At 34.3% G+C, this 25037-nt stretch overlaps 2 protein-coding genes across 3 annotated transcripts; both read left to right on the forward strand.

Moving 5' to 3' along the window:
* The first annotated feature begins 8036 nt into the window (after nucleotides 1-8036).
* On the forward strand, nucleotides 8037-14087 carry LOC104591442 (uncharacterized). The gene is made up of 2 exons (XM_010250274.3): nucleotides 8037-8275; nucleotides 13489-14087. Exons 1-2 carry the CDS (start codon nucleotides 8052-8054, stop codon nucleotides 13940-13942), a joined length of 678 nt encoding a protein of 225 aa, XP_010248576.1. The 5' UTR covers nucleotides 8037-8051; the 3' UTR covers nucleotides 13943-14087.
* Nucleotides 14088-16012: 1925 nt separating this feature from the next.
* Nucleotides 16013-24355, forward strand: LOC104591441 (uncharacterized). 2 transcript variants are annotated; one of them, XM_010250273.3, is made up of 7 exons: nucleotides 16013-16383; nucleotides 17672-18649; nucleotides 18754-19447; nucleotides 23089-23189; nucleotides 23267-23356; nucleotides 23446-23570; nucleotides 24068-24355. In XM_010250273.3, the coding sequence occupies exons 2-7, from the start codon at nucleotides 17687-17689 to the stop codon at nucleotides 24210-24212; spliced, it is 2118 nt and encodes a 705-aa protein (XP_010248575.1). In that variant the 5' UTR covers nucleotides 16013-16383; nucleotides 17672-17686; the 3' UTR covers nucleotides 24213-24355. The 2 variants fall into 2 exon arrangements, with proteins under 2 accessions (XP_010248575.1, XP_019052247.1); XM_019196702.2 differs by lacking the exon at nucleotides 24068-24355 and adding an exon at nucleotides 23645-23669.
* Nucleotides 24356-25037: the final 682 nt, after the last annotated feature.

Below are 25037 nucleotides of genomic sequence, written 5' to 3' on the forward strand. Positions count from 1 at the left end.
ATGCTTTGAATAAACATTAATGATAATTGATGATTGTTATTTCATTTTTTATTATTTACTTAATTAAGTGCTTGATGATTGTTATTATTATTATTTATTTCTATAAATAATTGGTTGTTATTATTATTTACTTAATCCATTAATTCTCAACAAGTAATTATTTGATTTAATTTGAATTATATCATTTTTTAATTATTTATAATAGACATTTAGGGTAGGCTCTTTATTTGATTTAAGAGTCTTACCATGTTTTATCTAGACAATGACCCCATACTAAGTAAGGGGCAACTACAGTATCATTTAATTTGAAATTTACTATTTAACAATAAAATATCAATGTCCTGTTGAGCAACCCACCCCAAAAAAAGTATCAATAATTTTGAAATCATTAATCTATTTATAAAATAGTAAAATTAGATGGATGTTTACAACAATATCACTAATACTGCTTAATATTTAGGGACATATGAATGGATAAAAAGCATTTAAATGATATCCGTTCAAAGAGGCAAAGAAGGTAGAAAATCATTCAAAGAGCTGCTAAGAAAAACAATTAATGCCAAACAACATTTGCATATGCATCCATCCTTTGAAGTAAGAGATGAAAAATAAATGATTACAATCAAATCATCATCATGTATGGCTACAATCAACTAATAATATAATTAGGACTCCAAAGCCCATCGAATAGAAGAAACATGAAAGAAACATGAAAGAAAGGAGAATAATGGGACCATCCTGAGTATGGAAGTCACCTCCAAGTTAGGTGGCAACACTTCTTTTGGTCAATCATGGTTATGGATTTTAAGTCTAAGCTCCTCACGGTGCACGTAGACTAGCTAGATTTTATCTTTAGGAAAAAAGGTAAGGAAACCTATACATAACCTATTGGTATGTTTGAATTATGGGAATTGGGATATAGAAATAGGAAATTTATGTTGAAATTATAATTTTGGGCATGTTGATGTGTCAAATTCAAGTCAATTAGAATACTCACATTCTTAGTTCATCCATTTAGTGGCAATTTGAATGTTTTATTATTCCATGTCTTTATTGAGTAATATAGATTAGTAATATATTAATAATTATGAAGTCATTAATAATAATAAGTATATTATTATTACTATTATTTACTAATATTATATTTTTATTATGTGTGTATTGATTTTGAAATAAGATAAGTAATATTAAATTATTATTATTATTATTATTATTATTATTATTATTATTATTATTATTATTATTTATTTTTATTTTTATTTTTATTATGAAGTAATTAATTTGTTATAATTATGATTTTTAGTTAATTCCTGAAATAGTAATTGCTTTTATAATTCTTTTAGTTTAACAATAATGAATAGTTTAAAGTTTATAATTTAACTTTCACTAAATGAAACATTTATTGGAGAATAATAATTATAATTGCTATAATTAAGGAATTAATTATCAGTAAGTAATTATAATCAGTAATTAATTTTTATCAGGAATCATTATTATTAGCAATAATTCATTATAATTATTGATAATAATAATAATAATAATAATAATAATAATATAATTATATTAATTAATATAAGTATTAATTATAATTATTGATAATAATAATAATAATAATGTAATTAATTATTTCAAATAAATGTATGAATTATAATTTCTGATAATAATTTTAATATAGATAATTAACATTAAATATTTATTTTCAAAATAATTAATATGAGTTAATATAATATAAAATAATTATTTCTGAATTATTAATTACCATTATGAAAATCATTATTAATTATCATTCCGAATTAATAATGAGAAAATTTATCAGTAATTATGTATTAGCAGTAATTACTATAGGAAATTATTATTAGTGAGTTATTATTAGTAGTAATTAATAGCTGAAATTAATTAATTAGAAGTCATTAATTATTATTAGTAACCCTCTCTTTCAAAAAGTTGAATCACCATCATCGTCATCACTAATGACAACAACTTGATAAATACATAATTTGATAAAAATAGGTAAATATCATTAATTTATTTTTTATCTTTTGGAAAACTGAATAAGAGAAAAATAAAATGGTTAGCATTGCAAATGAAAATTTATTTGGATTTTTGCAAAAAAAAATATTGAACATAAAAAACCAATTATTCAAAAATAATGTTGTTATATCAAAGAGTAATTAAAATTATTCAATAAATAATAATTTTAAGAAATTAATAATTAATAATTAATTATCTGTCTGAATTAAAATGGTCAATTTCAGCAAATAATTTTAAGTAATTAAATTTTGCTATTAACATTTTTAATAATAATCAGTATTATTAATAGATTAATAATAAGTATATTATTATTATTATTAACTGATAATATTTTCTTATTATGTGTGTGTTGGTTTTGAAATTAGTAATATTAAAGTATTATTATTATTGTTACTACTACTATTATTATTATTATTTTATTTTTATTAAGTAATTAATTTGTTATAACTATGATTTTTAGATAATTCATAAAATAATATTACTTTTATAATTCTTTAAGTTTAACAATATTGAATAATTGAAAGTTTTATAATTTAACTTTCACTAAATGAAGTATTTATTGGATAATCCCCTCTCATTAACTATTGTAGTTGAGGTATTAACTCCCACTCTCTCTTATTAAATCTCATATTTAAGTTAATTTTTCACTAACAAATGTTACTAATTAGATGTATGTTCAATACTTTTATAACCCATATATTTTAAAACTTAATCAAAACAAAATCATTCTTTATCCAAGTGATAATTAAGCAATTCAACTATCCAAATCAAATTGGGCAACCCATGAACCCATAGCTAGATAATACAATTTTTTAATTATAAATTAATATAGAAAATTATAAAAATGTAGAAAAATAGACACACTTATGACATTTTTTATTAATCAAATTAAAAAATTAAGTGTAAAAAACAATAATTATTTTTATTGGTGATAAAAATGAAATATATAATCTAAAACTAACAAAAAAATAAAATTATTTTCCTATTTGGTAGAGATCAATAATTCAACTTTTGGGTCAAATATGTCAACCTTGAATGTCATAATTAAATAATAAATATTAATAAAATATAAACATACATAAACTTTACAAAAAAACATTTGGGCACATGTATAATATCATATATTAAACATATTAAACAAAAAATAAGTGTAAATAATAGTATTATTTTTACACAGATAGAAATAAAAAAAATTAGAAAAAATTGAACACGTCTATAACTCCATATTTACACTATTATTAAAAATATGAATAAAATTATAGAACTTTCTTTTGACTAAAATACCCATTTTTTGGATTTAATCCCTATTTAACTGTGAGGTTTAAAATGTAGTTTGAACTACAATTTTCACCTCATTCAATTCTCCCTCTTTAAATCTTATGTTTTGTTTGATAAATAAACAAAAAGTATACACTAAGAAAATAAAAGATTACAAAAAGAAGAGTCTTGCCAAACAAGTAGGCCTGCCAATGATACCCAAAACTTTGTAGCCCAATATGAGGTGCTTATGTAATCAGATCCAAATTTTGCAGTATGGATCCAATTAATAGTAAAAAACAAAAAAAAAAAGAATTTTATAGACAATATTGGATGCATTATTCTATCATTATCATTATATAGAATTGCCACGTACAAAGCACGTGCACGCTTACTAGTTATATAGAATTATAAAGATACATAATTTTACATATTATACTTTGTATACTTATATATATATGCATATAATAAATTCAAATTTCATCTTTATATTAATTTATTATATATAAGTTAACAAGCAATTTTTTTAATTTATTTCTTCATGTTAAAAACATGAATGAGAATTTAACATGAGATTCCTAAACTCGTTTGGATTTTTTGTTGAAATCAAGTCTAAGATTGACTAGTCAATTCAAATTTGAATGCATTTGGGTCCAATACCATCTACCCTCCAATTACAACCCTAATTAAAGGGTGGAGGTAGGATAGGAAGTAGGCTTGTCAATGATACCTAAAATTCCATGGCAAGATTCAACACTTGATCTGATTATCCTATATTTGGATGATGTGTTTATGCAATTGAATCATATTCAAATTTGACTTAATTCGATCCAATTAAAATACAAATCCAATTATAATATTATTGGTTTTAATATATAAGTTTTATATAATTGTATTTAAAATTATAAAAATATATTTTTGTACATTATATTATATATGAATAAATAATATCTATCTATCTATATATATATAGATAGATATATATATAGATAGATATTTATCTGATGCTTATGCAGGGGTGGAGCCAAGGGGACCTAGGGGAGCCATGGCCCCCGGTCTAGAAATCCCCCATCTATCTATCTATCTATCTATCTATCTATCTATCTATTTATCTATCTATCTATCTATCTATCTATCTATCTATCTATCTATCTATCTATCTATCTATCTATCTATCTATCTATCTATATCGGGGTTTGCTCCTCACAGCACATTCCACTGAATAACAGCATACAAGTACAGAAAATGTTCCTGATGTACGGCTGGAATGTGCCGTGAGGAGTGCTCTATGAGGAGCAGATCCGGACTTAACAGGTGCAGGATTGATGTCAGAAAGCAACCATTATATGATTGTTGGCATATTATACTTAAAACTAAAGTCCATAAAATCTTATTTTGCTTAACTAAAGACATGCATTTCAAAGGTGTTATGTCTGCTCAGAATTGGGGAATCTGCAGGTTATTTTTCTTTTTAAGATAATCCCCTTTTCCAAATTAGCCTTTCACACCAGTCAATTGATGTGGAAGCTAACCAACTACATAAGCTACTTCTTCATTATTGAATGGGAAGTGTATTGGCCTAGTTGCTGTTACTGTTCTTGCATTTGATGGAAAAGTTGCCATGAATTTCTAAACGATTGTGAGGTTGAGCCATGGCTCTTAAAGTTATTCCCGCATGATTTTGGGATTATGGTTGTTGATCTCTTAATCAGTTAATCTCATGCACTCCTGCATGCTCCACATGCTCCTGAGCAATGCAATAATCTAACTAAATTTTCAACAGATGGTTTTATTTCCCCTAAAGTGTTAACACATTGAAGTCTTTGGGAATTTTCATAAAAGCTGAAGGTTTTTGTTTCTTTTTCATGTCTTTGCTAATTGTGAGAGACCCTTAATCACTGTATTTGGTTATGAAGGAGGGAAACCCACTTTCTAGTCTATTGTGTTGACCACACAGCTTTGCTAAATGAGTCTTCATTCTCATGCATTGACAACTTTTGGCTTTAGTATTATTGTTTCTCATACAGTTATGGATTTGGTCCTTGTTAATACATGTTAGGGCTACTATTGAAAAGTCCGTTATTGCTTCCATTTTCCATGAATTGTTTTCAAACTCAGACTCTTGGATACTTAATTGTTGCATGTGGAATCTTCCCATGCAATATGGCATCTTCTTGAATTTGTGATCCCAGACCTGGGTTCAAATTCCATCCTCAGGATTGCAAGTGGTGACTGTTGAGTGTTAAGTACTAATTCTTACCAGTCTAAGAGAGAAAAATCTTCTCAAGTTTGATCACAATGGGATTTTTAACTTCTAAGCAATTTTTAAGCTTTAGGTGGCTGTGGTCGATCAATCTTGGGTGTTGGGTTACAAATTTTCCAAGCTACATTGGCGACTTCACCGGGGCCATTGTTTAGTGAGATGGTAAATCTCAAGCTGACAAGTCTGATAAGTAGGTTCCGAGCTTCTCGCATGAGGGTAGTCTACTTCTGAAAAAAATGCCAGTTAGGGTCTAATCCAGTCCACCCTCCCAAAACTGTGTGCAAAAGTCAATGAAAGAACTGCACAAGTTCTGTTCATTAGCCCCCCCCCCCCCCCCCCACAACAAAAAAAAAAAGAAAAAAAAAAGTAAAATAAATAAATAAAGAACCAAAAAAAGGATAAAGTGTTCTTTCTCAGACATTTTGGCTTCTGCTACAGGTACATGAAACGCTTGGCACATGAGCTAAGTCCAGCTGCAGGTTTAAATTTCAGTGACGGGCACCAAGCAACTGCAGTGTGTAAGGCAGTGGCTAATGGGGGGACATTTGTAACTTATGGGAAGAAGCTACCCAAGTACGTTCAATATGATGGAGCCGCTCGTAAACCAGTTGAGTGGAGTGCATTCCTCAAGGAAAAGAAGCTAAAGGTATTGAACCTGTAGGATATAGACAAGTTTGGATCTTTTGTAATTCCTAATTCATCATGGGTTTGCCCGCATGACAATTGTCCCTTTTCCCCCATTTTTAGTTTTTTTTTTCTTTACTTTTATTCCTGTTGTTACTATTGCTCTTGTATGGAGTTCATAAAAGATGCGGGCACTTGCTAATTGTTGAATTCAGTTCAGTGCTTTCTACCTGAAAAAAAGTTCATTGCTTGTATGCGTCACTTTGATTACCATGAGAAGCTATATCCTTACTGTCATCTAATTAGGTTGTGTTTGGTTTGTTCTTTACTTTTTCCTTCAAACCAAACACAAGTGTTGCTATGACATCCTTTCTTATGCAACTACAGGTCAAAGAATCGTTCACTATAGGCTGGGTTCCGTTTGTAGGATTATTTTGTCAATCCGGCCCGATTCTTCTCCTCCCAAGCTCCTTACCATCCGCTGCCCCTCCACTGAAACGTTCTTGTAACCATCATAATGTACAGAAAATACTACCCACCGAGTTACGTTCACGGTTTTATTCTTTTGGGCTGAACGAGTTATGGTTACTTGAGGGAAAGGAAGGGAAAGTCAGGGAAACCTTAACGAATCTTGTACATGTTTCCCTACTTTTTCCTTTAAACTAAACACAGGTGCAAATTATTAATGATCTATTGATGGTTACAGCTCTGTTTCACATCGACACCCCACAGGGCGTGCCCTGCAGCACATCCCAACTGTATATTGGCAATATCTCACAATAACAAATATGGGAGATGTTCCCCATACACGCTAAGATGTGCACGTGAGACGCCTGTGGGGAGCTGATGTGATCTCTGATCTCGTAGTTCAATACCCACATCTTGCATATCACAGTGGTCAGTGGGCTGTTTGTTCGACGTGTGAAAGCCCATTAGTCCATGCATATAGATGTGGACCATGTGGTGTAGCCCCTTAAGGGAAAGGGGATGGGCTACCCCCTGTTGTGTAGCCCCATGACCATCCATTTAATAAGACTGATGTTGGCGACAAATAAGCCTGACCGATTAGGTGCCGTAGGCTATTTTCGTACATCATTCATCCTCTTTGAATCACCAAAACACCACACTAGTGCGGGAGGAAAGTGGGAATAAAAATCTCGAGTGAAGTTTGTTCGGGAAGGAGTGATATGTGGACCTGGACTGATAGCCCAGGGTTAATATTACCAAGTTAAACCAATGGTTGCATCCAAGTATTCAACCCAAGCCAATAAAAAATCTCAGATCAAGCCCAATACATTACGAGAATCACATTCACCACAGGTGTTTGATTGGAAGAAAGTTAGACACAACAATAGAAAAATCATAGAATTTATAAATTAATTTTCCAAATATATTTATCCCCACCCTCCTTATAAACAATATTTCCTCCGCGAATAAAGAATCTTTTCCCCTTACACTGACCTTAACCGTACGATCCCATTATGAATTCTGAGGTGGACTGAATTCAAATTACCCCTAAAACCATTTATCAGATTCAATGGGTGGAATCACAAATGAACCAAATTCTCTTTCAAATTCCCCCTTCCTACTTCATCCAACCGAAATGGTTTTGTATGGATCCCCTCCTTGCCCTTGGTTGTCGTTTGATGCATTATCAATGATGCAACAATAATTTCCAGGAAATTTCTCTCCAACCCTTAATGGGCTTTCATGGGCCCATTTGTTTTGGTCTTTAGATCGCCTAATCAATCATTAGCTTTGCAGCTGCACTGCTCCAGCAGCGTTATTATAACACCATTGTTGTAATAATAGCACATCAGGATGGAGAAAGCTGTAATTTGAGTCACTCCGAAAAGTCTATTTAAACAAGACGACTATGGGGCCTTTCGTGGCATGGAAGATGGAGAAGATTTCCCTGACACTCTTCTTTGCTAGTTTCTTGCGTTTTCTCGTTTTCTGTAATGGAATTGAATCACCCCAATTTACAGTTGTTCATTCTGAATCCGATTTTGAGATAAGATTGTACAGGGAGTCTTCGTGGATTTCAGCTCCTGTTCGAGGAATTTCTTTCGAGAAGGCGACCAGAGAAGGCTTTCACAGGTTATTCTGAGTGCTATTTGAGTAATTTCGCTATTTTGTTTAGATAAAAGTCATTGTTGTTTTCTCAAATTGATTTACTGTTATGTGATAATCGCAGCTGTGTCTATTCTGTTGGAAAATTCATGGTTATTATTCTTATTTTTAAATTTATTATGTCGTGTACACTAAATTCAAGTTAAAATTGATCATTATTACTGGATTGAGTAGGTTATGTGGGGGCTCAGTTACTAATTTTATGCAATTTTCTTTACTGAGATAGTACGGGATCATTTCCACGTTCTTGAGGTGCTCCCTTTTATTCAGTTTTGCACGATTAATTTCTGTTGGCGGAACGATTTAATGGGATTCTTTTGATTTTATTTTGGGGTCTTGAAACCTAAAATATGAAGTTTGGTCGGCTTAGAAGAATTCATTGACTCTTTAGTTGAGTCTGAAAATATTTCCTTGGGACCGAAGAAATGGCAGTAGTTATTTAAATTTGTTTTCTGTCGTTTTTGTTTTCTTTTATTATTTTAATTTACTATTTGTTGTTTTCTCTTTATGTTATCTGATAGTGAAAATCTAATGCAAATTGTTTTAAGTGGGACATACCAAAACAATCGAAACTTGTTCCATACAGCTATAGTCTCTTCTGTTTAGAGGTGAGTTGAAGTATTCAACCTCTTGTGCTGCCAAGTTTGATTGCTTTACTTTCTGTTGTGTTGACCTGAAGGGAAAAAACAGAATATGCTTTGCAGGTATAATTGTAAGACTGTTTTCAAACTTACTCTTTTACTTTGAATTAGATTCTTGTATGATTGATATATTATTGTATGCCTATTTTGTTATAAGATTTCATTACAGAACTTTTCTCTTCTTGTAGTAACCAGAATAAAGCTTGCTCAATTGGATAGGAATTTCTGGATTCTGGTTAATTACTTATTTTTTAAGAGGTTTCCATGGGAATATTTGTTCATGGATCTTATTAGGGAAATTGCCACTCACTAGCTCACGACAAAGGTATTGCTGTTGCTACTTCAAGGTCAATTACTTGTCATTGCCTCATTATATGTATATTTTCTTTCCTGATGAAAAGAAAATATGCTCAAGGTCCTTGAAGATCTTTTCTAACAGTGTAACCAGTGAAAGATCTCTATATACTGCTTGTGTACCTTATAATGCTGAGAAACACAACTGTAAATCATTTTAAAGGTTTTGAACTCAAGATTTACTGTGTGTGGTGCAAAAATTGGTAATGGATGGTTAACATGCTTGATGAAATTTAGATAAACTATATCTATGTAGTCTATGGTGTCTAAGGGGCTGTTTGATAACAGTTGAAGTTGCTGAACTGAATGACTTATTGCTTTGTCTTTTAGTGGATAAAATGTTCAAGGGTATAGAAACTTACCCAACTTCAACTTCAGCCATTAAGGAGCTCCCGATCTCCTTAAAATCTTATTCACTAAAAGACAAAGCTATAAGCTATATTGTGCTCCAATATAGGCGTCTTTCCTTTTAGTTATGGCTTTCAAGTTTTTAATTCTTGTTTCTTTATTTTAATAAAAAGGTTTCAACTGGTTAGCAATAAAAATGAGAAAGGTTTTTCAAAACTTGAAATCAGATTGTGAAGGTGGATATTCTTGATGTGGATACAGAGGCACAAGAAGATTTAAAATTAGATTCTGTTACAATTAATTTTGGTTTTAGGAAGGCATGTAATGGGTTGAGTATAAGGGCCATTGCTTGGTGTAACAGTAAAATCTCAAGTTGGCAAGTGAGAGAACAGAGGTTCGACTCCGAGAGCAACCACTTTTTTGCATTAAAAGAAAGCCAATTGTTAGGTGCATATCCAGTCCACCCTCCCAAGACCTTAGATAGATGGAACCAACATTTTGCAACGTCTTTTTTTTTTTAAACAATGGGTTGATTGCCTTTTTGTTACCAACGCAATACCTTACTTTCTCTAAAAAAAAAAGAAAAAAGCTATTAGATGGATTTTTTTTTCCTTTAAAAACCAATCTGTTCAAGCAACTTTGGGAATTGTTCATTATCAATAAAATGTAGGTAGTCATCCATCATCAACAAAAAAAGAGAGTTGGGTTCAAGGATCTCTTTCTAGATTTCTAGTGATGATTTCTCTAAAGCTTATATGCTTCATATTTTAGGGGCCATATCATGATATAATGGTAATCTCTTGGTCTGACAAGCATGAGAATGAGGTTTGAGTCTAAGAGTGGCCACTTTTTTTGTGGGAAAAATGCCAAATGTTAGTTCCTATCAAGTCCACCCTCCCAAGACCCTAGATAAATGGGACCAACATTAGGTAATGGCCCTTTTTCAATGCTTTATGTTTTAGGATTCATGCGCTGGAGATTAAGTTGTCTTTCTGCAATGCATGTGGAGGATTGAATTCTATCACTTGTCAAATGTTGAAAGAAATGGATTATCCAATGTTGGAGATGAATGGGACTCCCTCTGCCTTTTGGTTCACATTTTCAAAGGTGGCCGTTCTGTAGCCATGATTTTCTTACTTCAACTTTTGTTTATTCTAGTAAAGGTGGTGTTTTATATGATTATAGATGAGTATCTTTTGTAGGGGAGCATTTGGGAATTATCTGGTCAAACAAGAGGTGTTCTTTGGACTTGGATAGACTAAACTCAAATTTCTAACAACTAATTTTCATGGGACGATGATGTAAGTCGAAAATAATATATTGAATTGAATCTGAATGCTGAGGCCAATATTGTGGTATGAGGAAAACATAATGGAGAAGAAAAAATGTAAACTACAAACCGAAAGAGAATGGGTGCTGAATTTTGAACTGACAGTGTATGGCTTTTGTTGAGATCCTGTATGGTGTCTGCTGGTGAATATATTGCTGCATAGGCTTAAACATCAGATATGCTGTTGATGTGAAATAGGGTATCCATATAGTTTTGAGAGTTGAATTACTTATTTCTTGAGGGAGATTATCTTGGTACAATTAATTTTGGTTATGGATTTAGTGGTCATAGTGGCTCTTGCTCAATCTGGTCTTTTGTGGAGGGCCCTTGGTGATCATTAGAAAGATTATGAAATTGAGCATAGTTTAGTGTTTTTTTGAGCTGAGATCCCAAACCTCAATATGCTAGTATACATAGTTAGCCAATGTGCACAAGCTTGAGGAGTTTTTTGTACTACTATGTGTAAAGTACACCACCAAGTTTCATAATAATAATTACAGTTAGGTTGTATTCGTCATGCTTTTGGAGGGTTAATCTATGGTTTCCCTTTCCTTGCAACTCCATTTATAATATCATCTGTGCTGTGCTTATAATTTGGTAAATACTTTATTAAATTTGTTTGTTCTTTCTGATTTTCTTCTAAATTACTAGTTCTTGCAATTGTCATTATATTGTTATTCTCACCTCATCATTGGTTGTGCTCATGCATTGTTTTATTCAGGCCATGGTGCTAACTTTAATTCTTCTCAACTTATCCCAACAAGCATCAAACAAGAGCCAAATGGGTCTCAGTATTTTGTGAGGCTCTATGTGTCTGCGAGATATCAGGGGGTGCCTCCACTACCCCGCCCAGAGCTGAATTTACAGCTTGGAAAATGGGAATTTCTTTGTGTAGCAGTTAGGTATTTTTCAAGGTTTGCTAGGGACAATTCTATTATTGCAGAAGTAGAAGCTCTTGCCACCAGCTTAGGTAGATCCCTCACAGGGAGAGTTTTAGGAGATAAGCATGCATTCACAATTGCCCAGTACAGTGCTTCCTTTCATGTTGCTGGGCGCTTAAATGAAGTATGGATGGACCTTTCACCATTTGCAACAAAGGGATGCCCCTCCCCTCAGGGAATGTATTGATATGGTTGTTGAGTAGTGCGAGTTGATTTCTAGCAACAAGTTGGACGTTCTGGGTGGGAATGAACCAGATAATATGCCTTTTATGTAGATATGTCCCTTGTAAATTTAAAACGTTCCAAATGATGGAGAACATCTTGGTGCTCTGATATCAACTATGGAATATTGTCATGCATCAATAAACAGTTGTCTCCTGGTTCTGTTTTACCTGTTTGGATCTCAACATGCAAAGTGAATACCAGGTAATAGATGAATGCTCTCTCATATAATGCCAGTCAATTCCCACTATAGAAATGCTTTTTTGAAGGTGAGTTAATTGTGTTGTGGAAGACTGGGAATGCTATGCATTGAACACTTGTATATTTGATGGTTACGATCAAGGAAGAGCTGCAGCCCTGGTTATTGTCCTTACTAGGAAGTGACAGATTAATTCTGGCTGAAAGACAAATTTTCCTCTCTACCCTGTCGCTTCTTAAGATATGAGTAATCTATCTGTGGGTGTTGAAACAAGGAATCAGCAATCTAAAAATTAGAAGTTGCATATAGGAAACATAATCATATAAAAACATTTGGGAGATCAGCTAATGCATTTTCTGATGTCTTGGCAAAACAAGGGGCAAACAGGGAAACATTGTTGTGGGCACAACTGTAATTTGTGTTTTTTAACAGTCATGCACTTTTTGATGTAGTTTTTGTGTTTTCTGTATGGAGAAGCAGCACCTTGCGCCTCTCTAAGGGGATTTTCATGTAATCAATCTTTGAAATTCTTTACTTATCAAAAAAAAAGAAACATTTGTGTACTAGGCTATACAAGGTAGTTGACCATCCACTGTGGAGTAGTAAGGGTATTTACATTGATAAAGGAGAATAACTAAAGATACAATAGAATTGCTTTCTTTTTATAAGAAACAATAGAATATTAGGGTGATGTCATTGAAACTAGTGGCAATAGTTGATATAACTATACAATTTATTTAGATGCATGACTAGTTTACTTTGCAAACATAGATGTGCATTGTCATTTGGATATTGTATTTAGATGCAGAATACATTTTTCCAATTCAATATTGAATTTCTCTAATCCTTCTTGAAGTCTAACTTTTAGACCTCTATCCAGTATAACTGAAGTTCCTATAATAAAAAAAAATCTCCATAAACAACTTTTGCGACTAACAATTTTGAATGCCATATCTGATGCACTTTGGTCTCTTTAATCTGTTTGAACTTTGAATAAATTTTAACATTTTAGTACTGGAACTGAAAACTGTTCTTCCATTAGGACCATTTATTTAGTTAGACATTTGTTTATGAAATGGCTTCATACACCCGAATGTTTATCTGGTTTAGTCTTCCTTGTTTTTTTTTTTTTTTTCACATTGCAGATTATTCCAGTACATCCAAGGTGCAAATTTGAACTCTTCTAGGATCAGAATGACAACTCCTGTTTTGACAAGCATTGTCCCAGAGGCTGGGCCCCTACATTCATCAGCTTACTTTGTGCGATTCTACTTGCCAGTGGAGTTCCAATCTACCCCACCTGCTCCCCTCCCTGAACTGAACCTGCAGTCTGATGCATGGGGAGACCACTGTATTGCAGCCAGAAAGTTCTCAGGGTTTGCTAGGGATAGTAACATCGTTGAAGAGGCAGAGAAACTTGCTGTCAGCTTGAGCAGATCTGCATGGGCAAATTCAACCAAGTCTGAAAGCAAGGAAGCTTACTCAATTGCACAGTATAGTTCACCTTTTCGGCTTATAGGGCGTGTAAACGAGGTTTGGGTGGATCTTGATGGATCTGAAATGGACAAATGTGGATTCAGTGGTGTATCTACATACTAAATGCTTGCTAGTTTCATGAGTCACATAATGCACTCCGGTTGTGCATGGACTAAATAGAACATGTATAATTCAGTCTGTCTGTATGTGCATAAAAGAATCCAAGGAGAAATTGTGGTTTAGTAGAAAAATTAATTCCCTTCTTTCATTGTATTGCACTATCGTCAGTTCAGTTGTCAACTTGTCGTGGGCTGGGTCGATGTCATACTGTCAACTCCCCAGCAATTCATGGGTGAAGTGGTGGTTTAGTAGAAAAATTAATTCCCTTCATCCATCTAACAATTCATGGGTGAAGTTGCACCTCCTCTAATGGGTGGGTTCGAGTGCTGAAATGGGAAATTCTGTGATTTTCAGGAAGCACTTGTCATGGAAAAGGAGAGAGAATTCAAAAAGGCGGTGTGATTCGAGACTGCTTCATTATTATGTATCTCATGGGTAACCCCAAAAAATGGACTTTTAACATGGATCTCCAAGGGAAAGCAAGAAGTCTGTCTAAAAGACTAAGAGTTTAAAGTATGGGGGTGGAGGGGAGTTCGTAACTTCTATTTGGTCAAATAGGAATTCTCTCTCTCAGGCTCAGCAATGGCTGGCTCTCGGGATAAAACAAAGTTTGTAAAATTATGTGTTGGGATGTGCTACATGACATCCATATGATTATATATTCCGCTAGAGAGCCTAAATTGGCTGTTAATCAATCATTTGAAGAGCTGCCTGCTTGCTTGCTAAGTCATTCAACCTCTTGCTTGTCCATAGCACTTGAAAGGAGCTAGACGGCTAGACCAACTAAGGACGTCAATGGATTGGATCAGGTGATCCGAATGAACTGATTATGTTCATGCTAATTTTGTGGTTTTGTCTTAGTTAATAATTGAATTTGGGACTGGTTCTTACTGTTCCAAATCCATTATATTGTTAATAATATATAAATATTTTTTATACTTTTTTGTTATATTTTATCTCTGAAAAGATAAATTTCTAAAAATTATGTTTAAAAACACATCTTATAAATAAATAAATATATATATAAATGCTTTTAATATTTTATTGTCAAATTTATTAATATTATAATGCCAAAATGAAGTTTTAAGTTATTATTAGGGAAAATTTCCAATCAATACCTTATACTTTGGTTTGAATGACAATTTGGCCCCCAAACTTTAAAATGCGACAATCTAGTGTCCGAACTTTTAAAATGTGACAATCCAGTACCTTTCATTAATCAGTCCGTTAATTAGCTGTTAAGTACCATTTGAAAAGTCAAAAATTCTCTTTGAATGTCATCTAATTCTCTTTATCAACCATCTAAACGTTGACAACAAATTGAACAGTCTCAAATTCTAGCCTCTTCTATTCAAAAAAGTTGGTGACTGTTTAAAAGAATATAGATTTTGAGACTGTTCATTTTATTATCAATGTTTGGATGGTTGATAAAGATAATTAGATAGCATTCTTAAGATATTTTTGACTTTTCAAATATCACTTAAACCAACTGATTAACATTGTTACATTTTAAAAATTTGGGTATTAGATTGTCATATTTTAAAAATTCAAGTACTAAATTATCACATTTTAAAGTTCGGGCTTTAGAGACCAAATTATTACTCGAGCCAAAATACAGGATAGTGATAAAGAATTTCCCTTATTATTATCAATTATCATTAGTAGTATAATCGAAACTAACCACATCAGACCCTATTGTCCTGATTAATAATTGATTGATTCGGTTATGCGTATTTATTGTTGTCGTAATTACCAAACAGGACTGCTCCACCCTGTCCCGAACCAGTCCCGACCCGTTTACAGCTCTAGCTAAATCGATTATAAGTTAATAGCAGTTGAATCTTCAGCTCAGTACACCCAAACAGGCCCTTAACGAGATTATATCTAATTACAAGACGCTTACGGCGGGAGATTAGCATAATTGTGCCAAAAATGTCTTCACAAACAGGAAACAGCCCATTGAAGTGAAGTGAGAATAATAGGGAAGCGGCAAGCGGGAAATTTGAAAAGAAAAAGGGGGTGGGTGAAAAATCGCAAGATACAACACAGAGAGAAAGATAATGGCGATCTTTTATCACCGTAACAATCTTCATTATCGTCATCATTATCATCAACCACCATTTCCATACGACCATCATCTAAAGGTACCAATCAGTAACAGTATCTGTATCTTCACCATCCATAACCTTAGTGATAAACCAGAGACCACATCACCACCATACATCGTCACCATCATCATCACCTCATCGGGACATCGTGTGCCATTACTGTCGTCATCATCGCCATGGATTCTATCTTACCTGCATGGGGAAGAATCGAAACCCTAAAAGCTTGCTTTGTTTTGTTTTCATCTTCTCTCCTTCGAGTGGGAGCAAACGGAGCTGCACCGCCATGATTTCTTTCATTCTCCTACAGTGAGCACTGACTGATTCCACAGCCTCCAGGTCTATTTTTGTTCGAACTCTTTTTGTTAGCTTAGTTTTCCGTTTCTCAAGTGATCTTAAGTTGTTCTGTTTCGCTTTGTTTTCTCTCTTTGTTCCTGGATGGCTGCTTTTGTTAGCTTAGGGTTTGACATTAATTTTGAATGCTCGGCTGAAAAGGGGGGAAAGGTTTATGTTTATTAGATTTTAGTATTTTATGCTTCTGATTTGATGCTCCCAAGCTTGGTTTGCTACGTTGACTTTGAATATTAGATGGATCTTGTCTTGAAAGTTGTAATGTGTTTCTACAAGAAATATGGTAATTGGTTTTGAGTGTACTGGAATTTTATAGTCTGAACTTTGAATCATATCTTCTAGGGTTATTCTTTTACTTTTAAAGAATCAGGTTAGCTATTCGCTTTGTTGTGTGTCCTATTTTGGACCCGGTTCATATGGGAAGATAATTCCGACCAAGTGTTTTCTTTAATTTCTTTAAATTGTCAAATTTCTTTTAGTTCTTCTATTTACGATTTCCGGATGGCTGTACATTCCTAGCGTACCTCTGTCAGACACAATACAGATCTGATAGGACAATGGATACTGCATGGATGCTTCTAGATTATTTCTTATATCATTAACACTTTTAAAATATGTAAAATAACATTCTTTAGTAGACGACATTATAAAAATTCAGATTGTATACATTAGAAGCTTAATTAATTCTGGCAAAATTAGCATTCAGAAATGACAGTTATCTTATGAAACTAGATATAAGCATATTAAATAAGATACATACATCCGTATCGGTGTTGTGGATCTTAGAAAATGGAGTCATATTTTCATTTCCCATGTCCATGTTAGGATAAGGCTTGGATGATGGTGATGAGACTTTGTACTATTTTTTGTTATAATTTAAAGCAGTTATTCTCTCCCTTTTTTTTCTTGCCCAACTTGAAAATCATATTCTTAACTTTTCCCTGTATTTTTTTTCTTTTGTTTTTGTTTCTGTAAGCAGGTTTGCAAATAACATGTGATATAAAGAGTTTTCGTTGTTTTATGCTCATTATCTTTTTATTAGTTTCTAGGCATACCACTTCTTTTCCACACTTCTGGATCCATCTTTAATTGTGTCCTTCTATGGCCACTATTGCAGTTAATTTGTTTGTAGAACTGAAAATCTGAAATTGATTCAACCTCTTTTTTCATTTTTCAGCTTGTTTTACAATTTATGCTTCTGTTGTCATAAATGTTTTGTCTTGTCTTCCAGGAGGATACTGAAGTTTAATCTTTGTTATGCAATCTGTCATTTCAGGATCAACTTCCCTTCATGGAAAGGTTAGACGGTTTGGATTTTGACTCTGTAAAGGGCGCAAGGAAGCCCAGAACATTTGTGTCTAGAAAACCTCGAACTGCATCATCCCAGATGTTTCTTAATGATTGTGGTCATGATCCATTATTATCTCCACTATCATCTTCTCCTTTTGACAATGGGCCTGCTACTCATAATGGAAGCAGCTCAGAGAATTTGAGCCTGTTCGCAAGTGATGATAATGGTTGTGATCAAGGCGCAGTAAAACAGAAGAATAGGAAGGAAGAGGGTTCTTTGTCAAACAATTTCCATCATGAGAGATCAGGAAATCTGGGGAATATCAAGCATGGAAAGTGCTGGGGTGACAACTCGGTTCTTGATCTAGATAATACAAGGAATGTGGATGACGCTGATGTAGCTGGGGAGTATGATAGGACTAAACTTGGCAGGAACCATAACAGAGATGGCAAAGGTTTGGGTGATCTGAAAGCAAGGAAAGAAAATGTAATCGTAGAGGATAAGAAATCAGGAAGGTTTAGTGCTTCATCAAAGGGGGATCCTGAAATGAATGTACTTGAGAATCCAAGGGTGCGAGTTTCAAAAGGGTTGTATGTTAAAGATCAAGTTAAACCTGGTTCTAATGCTAGGTGCAGTGAAGGGGTTCTTGCACCAGCTAGAAAAAGTGCCTCTGATTGGGGAAATCAATCAGACTCGCATTCATTTAAGGGAAGCTTGGATAAGCCTGGTAAGAGAGCCAAAAGATCTAGTGGGGAATATGACCTTTCTGAAGGTGATTCAAAACTGGTAGATCGAGCAGGTGATCCTTCATCTCAGGAAAACAGACCAACAAAAGTAAAGCTTAAGGTAGGAGGTGTAACACACACTCTACATGCAAATCATAATGGAAATTCTGACACCAGAAAGCTTCATGTTACTTTAAAATCTTCTGATATTAGACAGCTAGAGAAAGTAACTTCCAAGGTAAAAATACCCATTGCTGTTATTTAATTTTGTTATGTTGCTCTTGAAGACATTTTATTTCTGAAGTTGTAGTCACTGGTGAACTATTCTTTTTTCCCTCTCAGGAGAACAGTGATGATTGTCTTCAAAGAATGGAAAAGTATGTATCTATTGTATCCAATTCCAGAATGGATGGGAGTCATACCTCAGAGGGTTCAAGAAGGAGCTCAGAAGAAACTGCATTTACAAAGAAAACAGATAATGATATTGCCAATTCTTCTGCTTCTCAGGCAGTTCGAAAGAGTTCAAGAGTTCGAAAGAGGCGTGTGCTTGATGGGGAACATAGTGATGATGGTAATGAAGATAAGGCTTTATATCAGAGCAGTAAGGCTTCTAAAGGAAAGGTTTCTGATGGTCCATATGGTGAAGATTTTGAGGAAGAAGCTCCAAAACGCAGAAGTTCACGTGTTCCTAAAAGGAAAGTAGCAGAACCAGAATATCATGATGAAGATGAGAATTATTATACCAATCGATTTAGCAAGAATAGTAAAAAGAAAAGGGTGGTGGGCAGGGTACTCCATGACAGTGAAGAAAGTGCTGCATCAAGTAGTGAAGATATTAGTGATTCAGACCTTGAGTCAGATGTGAAAAAGAAAAAGAGCATAAAGCGAGAATTGGTTGGGTCTTTTGTTGATGAGAAGAAAGAAACTTCCCTCACGGCAAGGCAACGGGCACTTCAATCTGTCAAAGAGGCTGAACCCAAAGCTTCTTCAAAGTTCATTGACTTTCCTGATGGATTGTTGGAAGCTGGGCAAAGAAGTAAGTTTTTACAGATTTTCCAATTACTTGTTGAATATTTTCTTTTCTTCTTTGATTGATATTGCCTTTCTTGTTTTACATTTTTGTTGGTGGTAAGAGCAGCCGATTTATTAGAGCTGGAGATTATTATTAGAACAGATCCTGTGTGTATGTGTAATATTGTAATATTGTAATGTGTATTTGTGTGTATATAATTATGTTCTGCATGTAATATATATGATATATATGTTTTATTTTAGGTTCTTTATATTTTTTATTTTAGTTTTATTTTAGATTTGAGGCCAAAAAGGCTTTTTTTTTTGGCAAAGTTATTGGGCCAAGGTGCCTTCAGCTCCTTGCATTGCATAGTTTGCAAAAAGTTATCCAGAATAAAAAAAGATCATTGCGATCTGACCATCGACCGCCTGGGTCAAGCTGTGACCCACTGACTAGGTCAAGCGGGTCAGTGGTTTAATCGCCTGGGTCAGCGTCACTGACCAAGTCAATGTTTTTCAACTAAATTTTTGGTTTTAGGTTAACCTGGACTCGAATCATGACTGTGTTGCGGGCCGAACAGTCCAACTGGCCGGGTGTCAACAATGGGTTGAAAAACACTGTTTGAAACTACGGAAACAATTAAAATACTGTAATATTAATACGGAGAAAACACTGTGTGCTGCATTGCAAGGGCTACAGATTGCAAATATATTGAATATGACAAATGTGGAGATTGAAGGGGAGTCAATCAGATAATTGTTCTTGCTTTCTCACATTTCTTTCCTGGGCAACCTGTGGGCTTTTGTTTCTGTGGAGTTCAAAGGTTTCTCTCTGAATAATTTGCAACAAAACTTGGGGGAAAATCCTTTTCTCTTTATCAGGATCTTCTTGCAGACCTAACATTCTTTCTGCAAGAGTGGAGTCGGAGCATAAACTAAACTTTGATGGTAGTGCTTTGGGCAACCCTGGAGCTGCCGGGATAGGTGGAGTTTTCAGGGGAAAGGGTGAAGTCATTGAGTGGCCCAATCGGGGTTGCTGACTACAAAAGCAGAAATCTTGGCTGCACTCAAAGGTCTTCGAATTGCTAAAGATAAGGGCTGGTTTGCTCTAGCTGTTGAAGGTGACTGCAAATACTGCAAAATGGTTAGGGGAGGAGGTAGGTCCCTGGAGGCTAGCACACTACCTGACTGAGGCCAGAGATATTTTGGACACCTTGTCTGTAAATCTAACCTGGATTCTCAGGGAGTTAAATTCTATAGTTGACAGTTCGACTAAATCAGGCATCTTTAGGTAAAACCTGTATAGTGAAAGAATCCTGGCTTTGTAATTTCTATTGCTGGTTCTTTCCTGTAGGCTGTATATCCTCTCATGTACTTGAGGTTTTTCTTTAATACAATCAGTTATCTTTTCTCAGAAAAAGGGGACTCAAAATTGGTGGTAGGTTGGCTGAAGGAACCAGAGTCTATATTGTGGTGCTTTAGGGATTGAGATGAAAAAGTTTAAATGGCTGACTAGAAACATGAATTTCAGGATACAGTGGGTTAGGAGATTGACTAATAGCATGATGGATGTACTAGCAAAACAAGGGGTAGACAGGGGGTAAACATGAATCTGAGGGAGGGAGGCACCAAACAAACCACTGAGTGGTTTTTGCAGGGCTGTTCCATGCAAAAAGTATGACAAGGTTTATAAGAAATCGGGAATTAAGAACCACTTTTATAAAGCAGGACAGCTTTCTGATGGAAGATTGTTTTTGTTAATTATTTAGAACGAAAGAGCATCTCTGTGTCAAATAAGGAGGCATCTGACAAACAAAGATGTTCAAGGGTATGATACAGATCAACCCCTTCTTGTGCCAAAGATCTTACCATTTCTGAAAGAACTAGTTACATCTCTTTTCCATTTCCATTCAAGAGTTCTTATGTGTTTCCACACCCCCTTGAGACCTTGAAAAAGGGACATTCCTTTTCTTAGGAACACATACAAGATTTGTCACTACACAAAGGAAGGATGGGATAATGGTGACCCCATCATTAACTACACCATTTGAGATTTGAATTTGCAAGTTGGTGAAGGGGGAGATAGAAACTGGATAAGTTTAGAGGTAATTGTTTGGTGCTGTTTTGGGAGGGGATGAGTTAATGTTATGTTTTCTTATCTACTGTCCCTTATAAGTGGAGGTGCTTGTAACTTCTTAGTAGAGGTTGCAGTTTGTCATAATCGTGGTTTTAGGGGGTCATTGGTTGGTAGTGTTTGTTTGGTTGGTATAAAAGTGTGAGAGGAGTCTCATTGTAATGGTGAAGCATTTTCAGTTTGGGAGTCTGTAAGATTATATGTAGTGGGTTTAGTCTTTGAATGCCTCTTGGTGAGGTGTTTAATTTGTATTTTGAGATATTGGTGATTTCCTATCATGTTTTCCTGTACCCTCTTTTCTCCATTTTTGTGCAAATTTTCTTTTACTATAATAAAGACAAGGGTTGTTCACCAAGACACCCCCTATAGTTTCATGTAATTACTAACCTACCTTATAGTTTGTGTATTACCAAGGTTTTCCATCTACTTTGCAATTGCTTTACTTATTGTTGGTTCTCTTAGGCAAACGTGTGAAATGACATTTTGACCCTAACATCTGTTCAACCAAAATAGTTTAAAGAAAAGAAATAACCAAAATATCCATTTGAAATAAAAGAAAATAAAAATAAAATAGACAGTAATGGGAAAAAGCTTAAAATAATAAATTAAAATAGGAAATAAAGCAAGATGAGAGAAAATAAAGTAAAAATTAAACAGACAATAATAATGTTTTTTTATTACTGTCTATTCTACTTTTACTTTAATTACTGTCATCTTCCTTTGCTTTTGCTTTTTTTTTGTTTTTCCTATTACATTTTGTTTTATTTTTGGAATAAGATAATGTGAGGGGAGTGTTTCATTTTGGTGATATGAGACTATTTACAGGTATTTTCAGTATAAAACCATTCCCAAATGGATATGCAAACAATTCCTAACGGTAGGTGCATTAAGTAAAGCAGTTGCAAAGTAGAGGGGGTGTCTTGGTAATATGCAAATTATAGGGTAGGTCTTAGTATTTATGTGAAACTATAGGGAGTTTTTAGTAAATTATCCTAAAATAAAAGAATTCCAAGACAGGATTCATGTAGCCATCCCCATGTAGTTGGGATAAGGCTTTCTTGAAAGAGATGAGTTGAAATACATGTTATATTCTTCTTTTTCTGCTCTTCTTCCTGATCATCTTTCACCTTTTCTTCTCTTTGCAGTTGTTGCAATTTTTTATGACACGGATGAGATGAGATGGTAGATGGTCTTGAACATAAAAATTTGATGTTGGTCACTATTACATGCAAATGATAGCTTAGTTAAAAGCATCATTTTTAACATCTTTGGAATTTCAATAACCAAATAATCAAAATTCTCTCTTCAAAAATAAGGAATGGGGAAGTCATACTTGCTGTAATTTATTCAGATCATTTGGATCTTGACAATATGTCCAGAGAAGAGGACATGGTTGCTCGTACACATTGGCACCTATTTCCATCCTAATGAGATTTATATTTAAACCATGTCTCTTCTGTTTTCTCTTCCCTCTTTCCATAATGGAGCAGTTAAAAATTTTTATTCTTCTTTTGTTTTCTATTTTCATGTAGAGCAAAAAGAGAAAATTTCAGATTTGGATCAACAGCTGAAAAAAGCCGAGGCTGCTCAACGTCGTAGAATGCAAGTGGAGAAAGCTGCAAAGGAAATCCAGGTTTGATTTACAGCATCCTCTCAGAATTGTGGTTCTTTGTACAAAGTATTCATCCTTATGAGATATGTCTCCAACAGGCTGAAGCAATAAGAAAGATCTTGGGCCATAATTCAAATAGAGAATCACGAAGGGATAAATTACGTCAAAAGCAGACTGAAATAGCAAAGGTATGTTTTCTCGTGTGCCCTCTTCAGGTCTAAATACTGCTTCAGCTTTAGTCTTTTTTTTATGCTGAAAATTTTCTTTCTACAATCAGGAGAAATCTTCTTCTGTGGGTCTTGGGTCCAATACCATCAGGTGGGTCATTGGACCAACTGGCACCACTGTCTCATTCTCTGAAGATGCAGGGCTTCCTAGCATATTCAGTTCAACTATTTCCAGGTTATGATTTATTTACTTCTCAAGTTTCTAATAGGATCTCTTGTAGCTCATTCAATGTGTGATCATGTATACAGTTAGGACAACAGAATACCTACATGACAAAAGGCGAATTTTCTTGAGGCTGAGTTAGAAGGAATACAAATACAAATATGTACTGTGCAAATATATACAAAATACAAGGTTTTGCACTGTACAGATTTGTATTTATACTCCTAAACTGTACAAATATATACAAAATACAAGGTTTTGCACTGTACAGATTTGTATTTATACTCCTAAACTGAGCCTAAAGGATTGCTGAGCATGCATGTTGAGTACCAGGTGACGGTCTGTGTGTGTATAGGGAGGTTCCCTACAGAGAAGAGCTTTCCAACATGACAAATCCTATTTAATCATCTAGATGAGTTCCTTGTTGCTTATGCCAAGTTCTTGAGTATTCTTGTTCAAGCTCTTTTGTCTTGGATTTCTGATCTAGGGTTCAACTGTTTCTGAATCAGGTATCCTCCACCTCGAGAAAGATGTGCAGGGCCTTCTTGCACTAATACGTACAAATACAGAGATTCCAAGTCTAACCTTCCTCTTTGCAGTCTTCAGTGCTACCGAGCAGTTAACGATAGAATTCAACCAGTCACAACCTGCTAGTGTCTTGAACCCCTATTGTTTTCGGTTTTTGTGAGCAACCAAACACATATTTGTGACTGCAGAAAGGGTGAACTCTTCAACTCTTTCGTTATGTTTCCTGTGCTTTACTGCATCAAAACAAAAAAGCTGGATTTTGTTATCAACCGAGTTTCCTTGGTCCTTAATGTGTGATTTTCAATCATAAGACTAACTGCATATATACGCATTTTTTTCCTTTGTGTACTTGTTGAAAAAACAGTCGTGTGATTTATCTTAACAACCCGGGTTCTTTAGGCTGTGTTTGGTTTGTATGAAAAGGTAGGGAAACCTTTACAAATCTTGTATAGGTTTCTGTCTTTACCTTCCTTTCCCTACATTTTCCTTCAAACCAAACCTAGCCTTAGTGATCACTTATAAAAATTGTGATCTTGCCATGTGTAAATTAAAATTCCTCAACCATCAGTATATCATCCTGGTATCATCATCATCTAAGCCTTGTTGCTTCAATATCATCTTTTTATCTGAATCTTATAGAATACGATATTTCTACTGCCACCATGTCATGTATCCAATATGAACCAAAATCTGTGGTGGGATAAATCAGTAGCGAATCCTGCTCAAAGCTTCAAACCATGAACGAGGCCTAGTAATTCATCCATTGAAATCGTGGAACCCATGATCAGTCTTTGAACGCGGTGAGGCCATAAAGCATAGTGGGAACAACTGACCCAAGAATTTAGGTCTTTGACAATCAAACCCAAATGTGAAAGAACATAACGGAAGTCCATGATAAGGTGTCTTGAAATATTTTAAATTTCCTAGGCTTTTATTTCGGTTGCTCCTAAC

The sequence above is a fragment of the Nelumbo nucifera genome, chromosome 4, assembly GCF_055504915.1.
Source record: "Nelumbo nucifera cultivar China Antique chromosome 4, China Antique-T2T, whole genome shotgun sequence".
Taxonomy (NCBI): Eukaryota; Viridiplantae; Streptophyta; class Magnoliopsida; order Proteales; family Nelumbonaceae; genus Nelumbo; species Nelumbo nucifera.

Coding starts and splice junctions, on each gene's coding strand:
- LOC104591442 (XM_010250274.3), top strand. CDS start 8,052: ATGGGGCCTTTCGTGGCATGGAAGATGGAGAAGATTTCCCTGACACTC. Junction 8,276..13,488: donor ACCAGAGAAGGCTTTCACAG/GTTATTCTGAGT, acceptor TTCACATTGCAG/ATTATTCCAGTACATCCAAG.
- LOC104591441 (XM_010250273.3), top strand. CDS start 17,687: ATGGAAAGGTTAGACGGTTTGGATTTTGACTCTGTAAAGGGCGCAAGG. Junction 19,448..23,088: donor GTTGGAAGCTGGGCAAAGAA/GTAAGTTTTTAC, acceptor ATTTTCATGTAG/AGCAAAAAGAGAAAATTTCA. Junction 23,571..24,067: donor TTCAGTTCAACTATTTCCAG/GTTATGATTTAT, acceptor TTTCTGAATCAG/GTATCCTCCACCTCGAGAAA.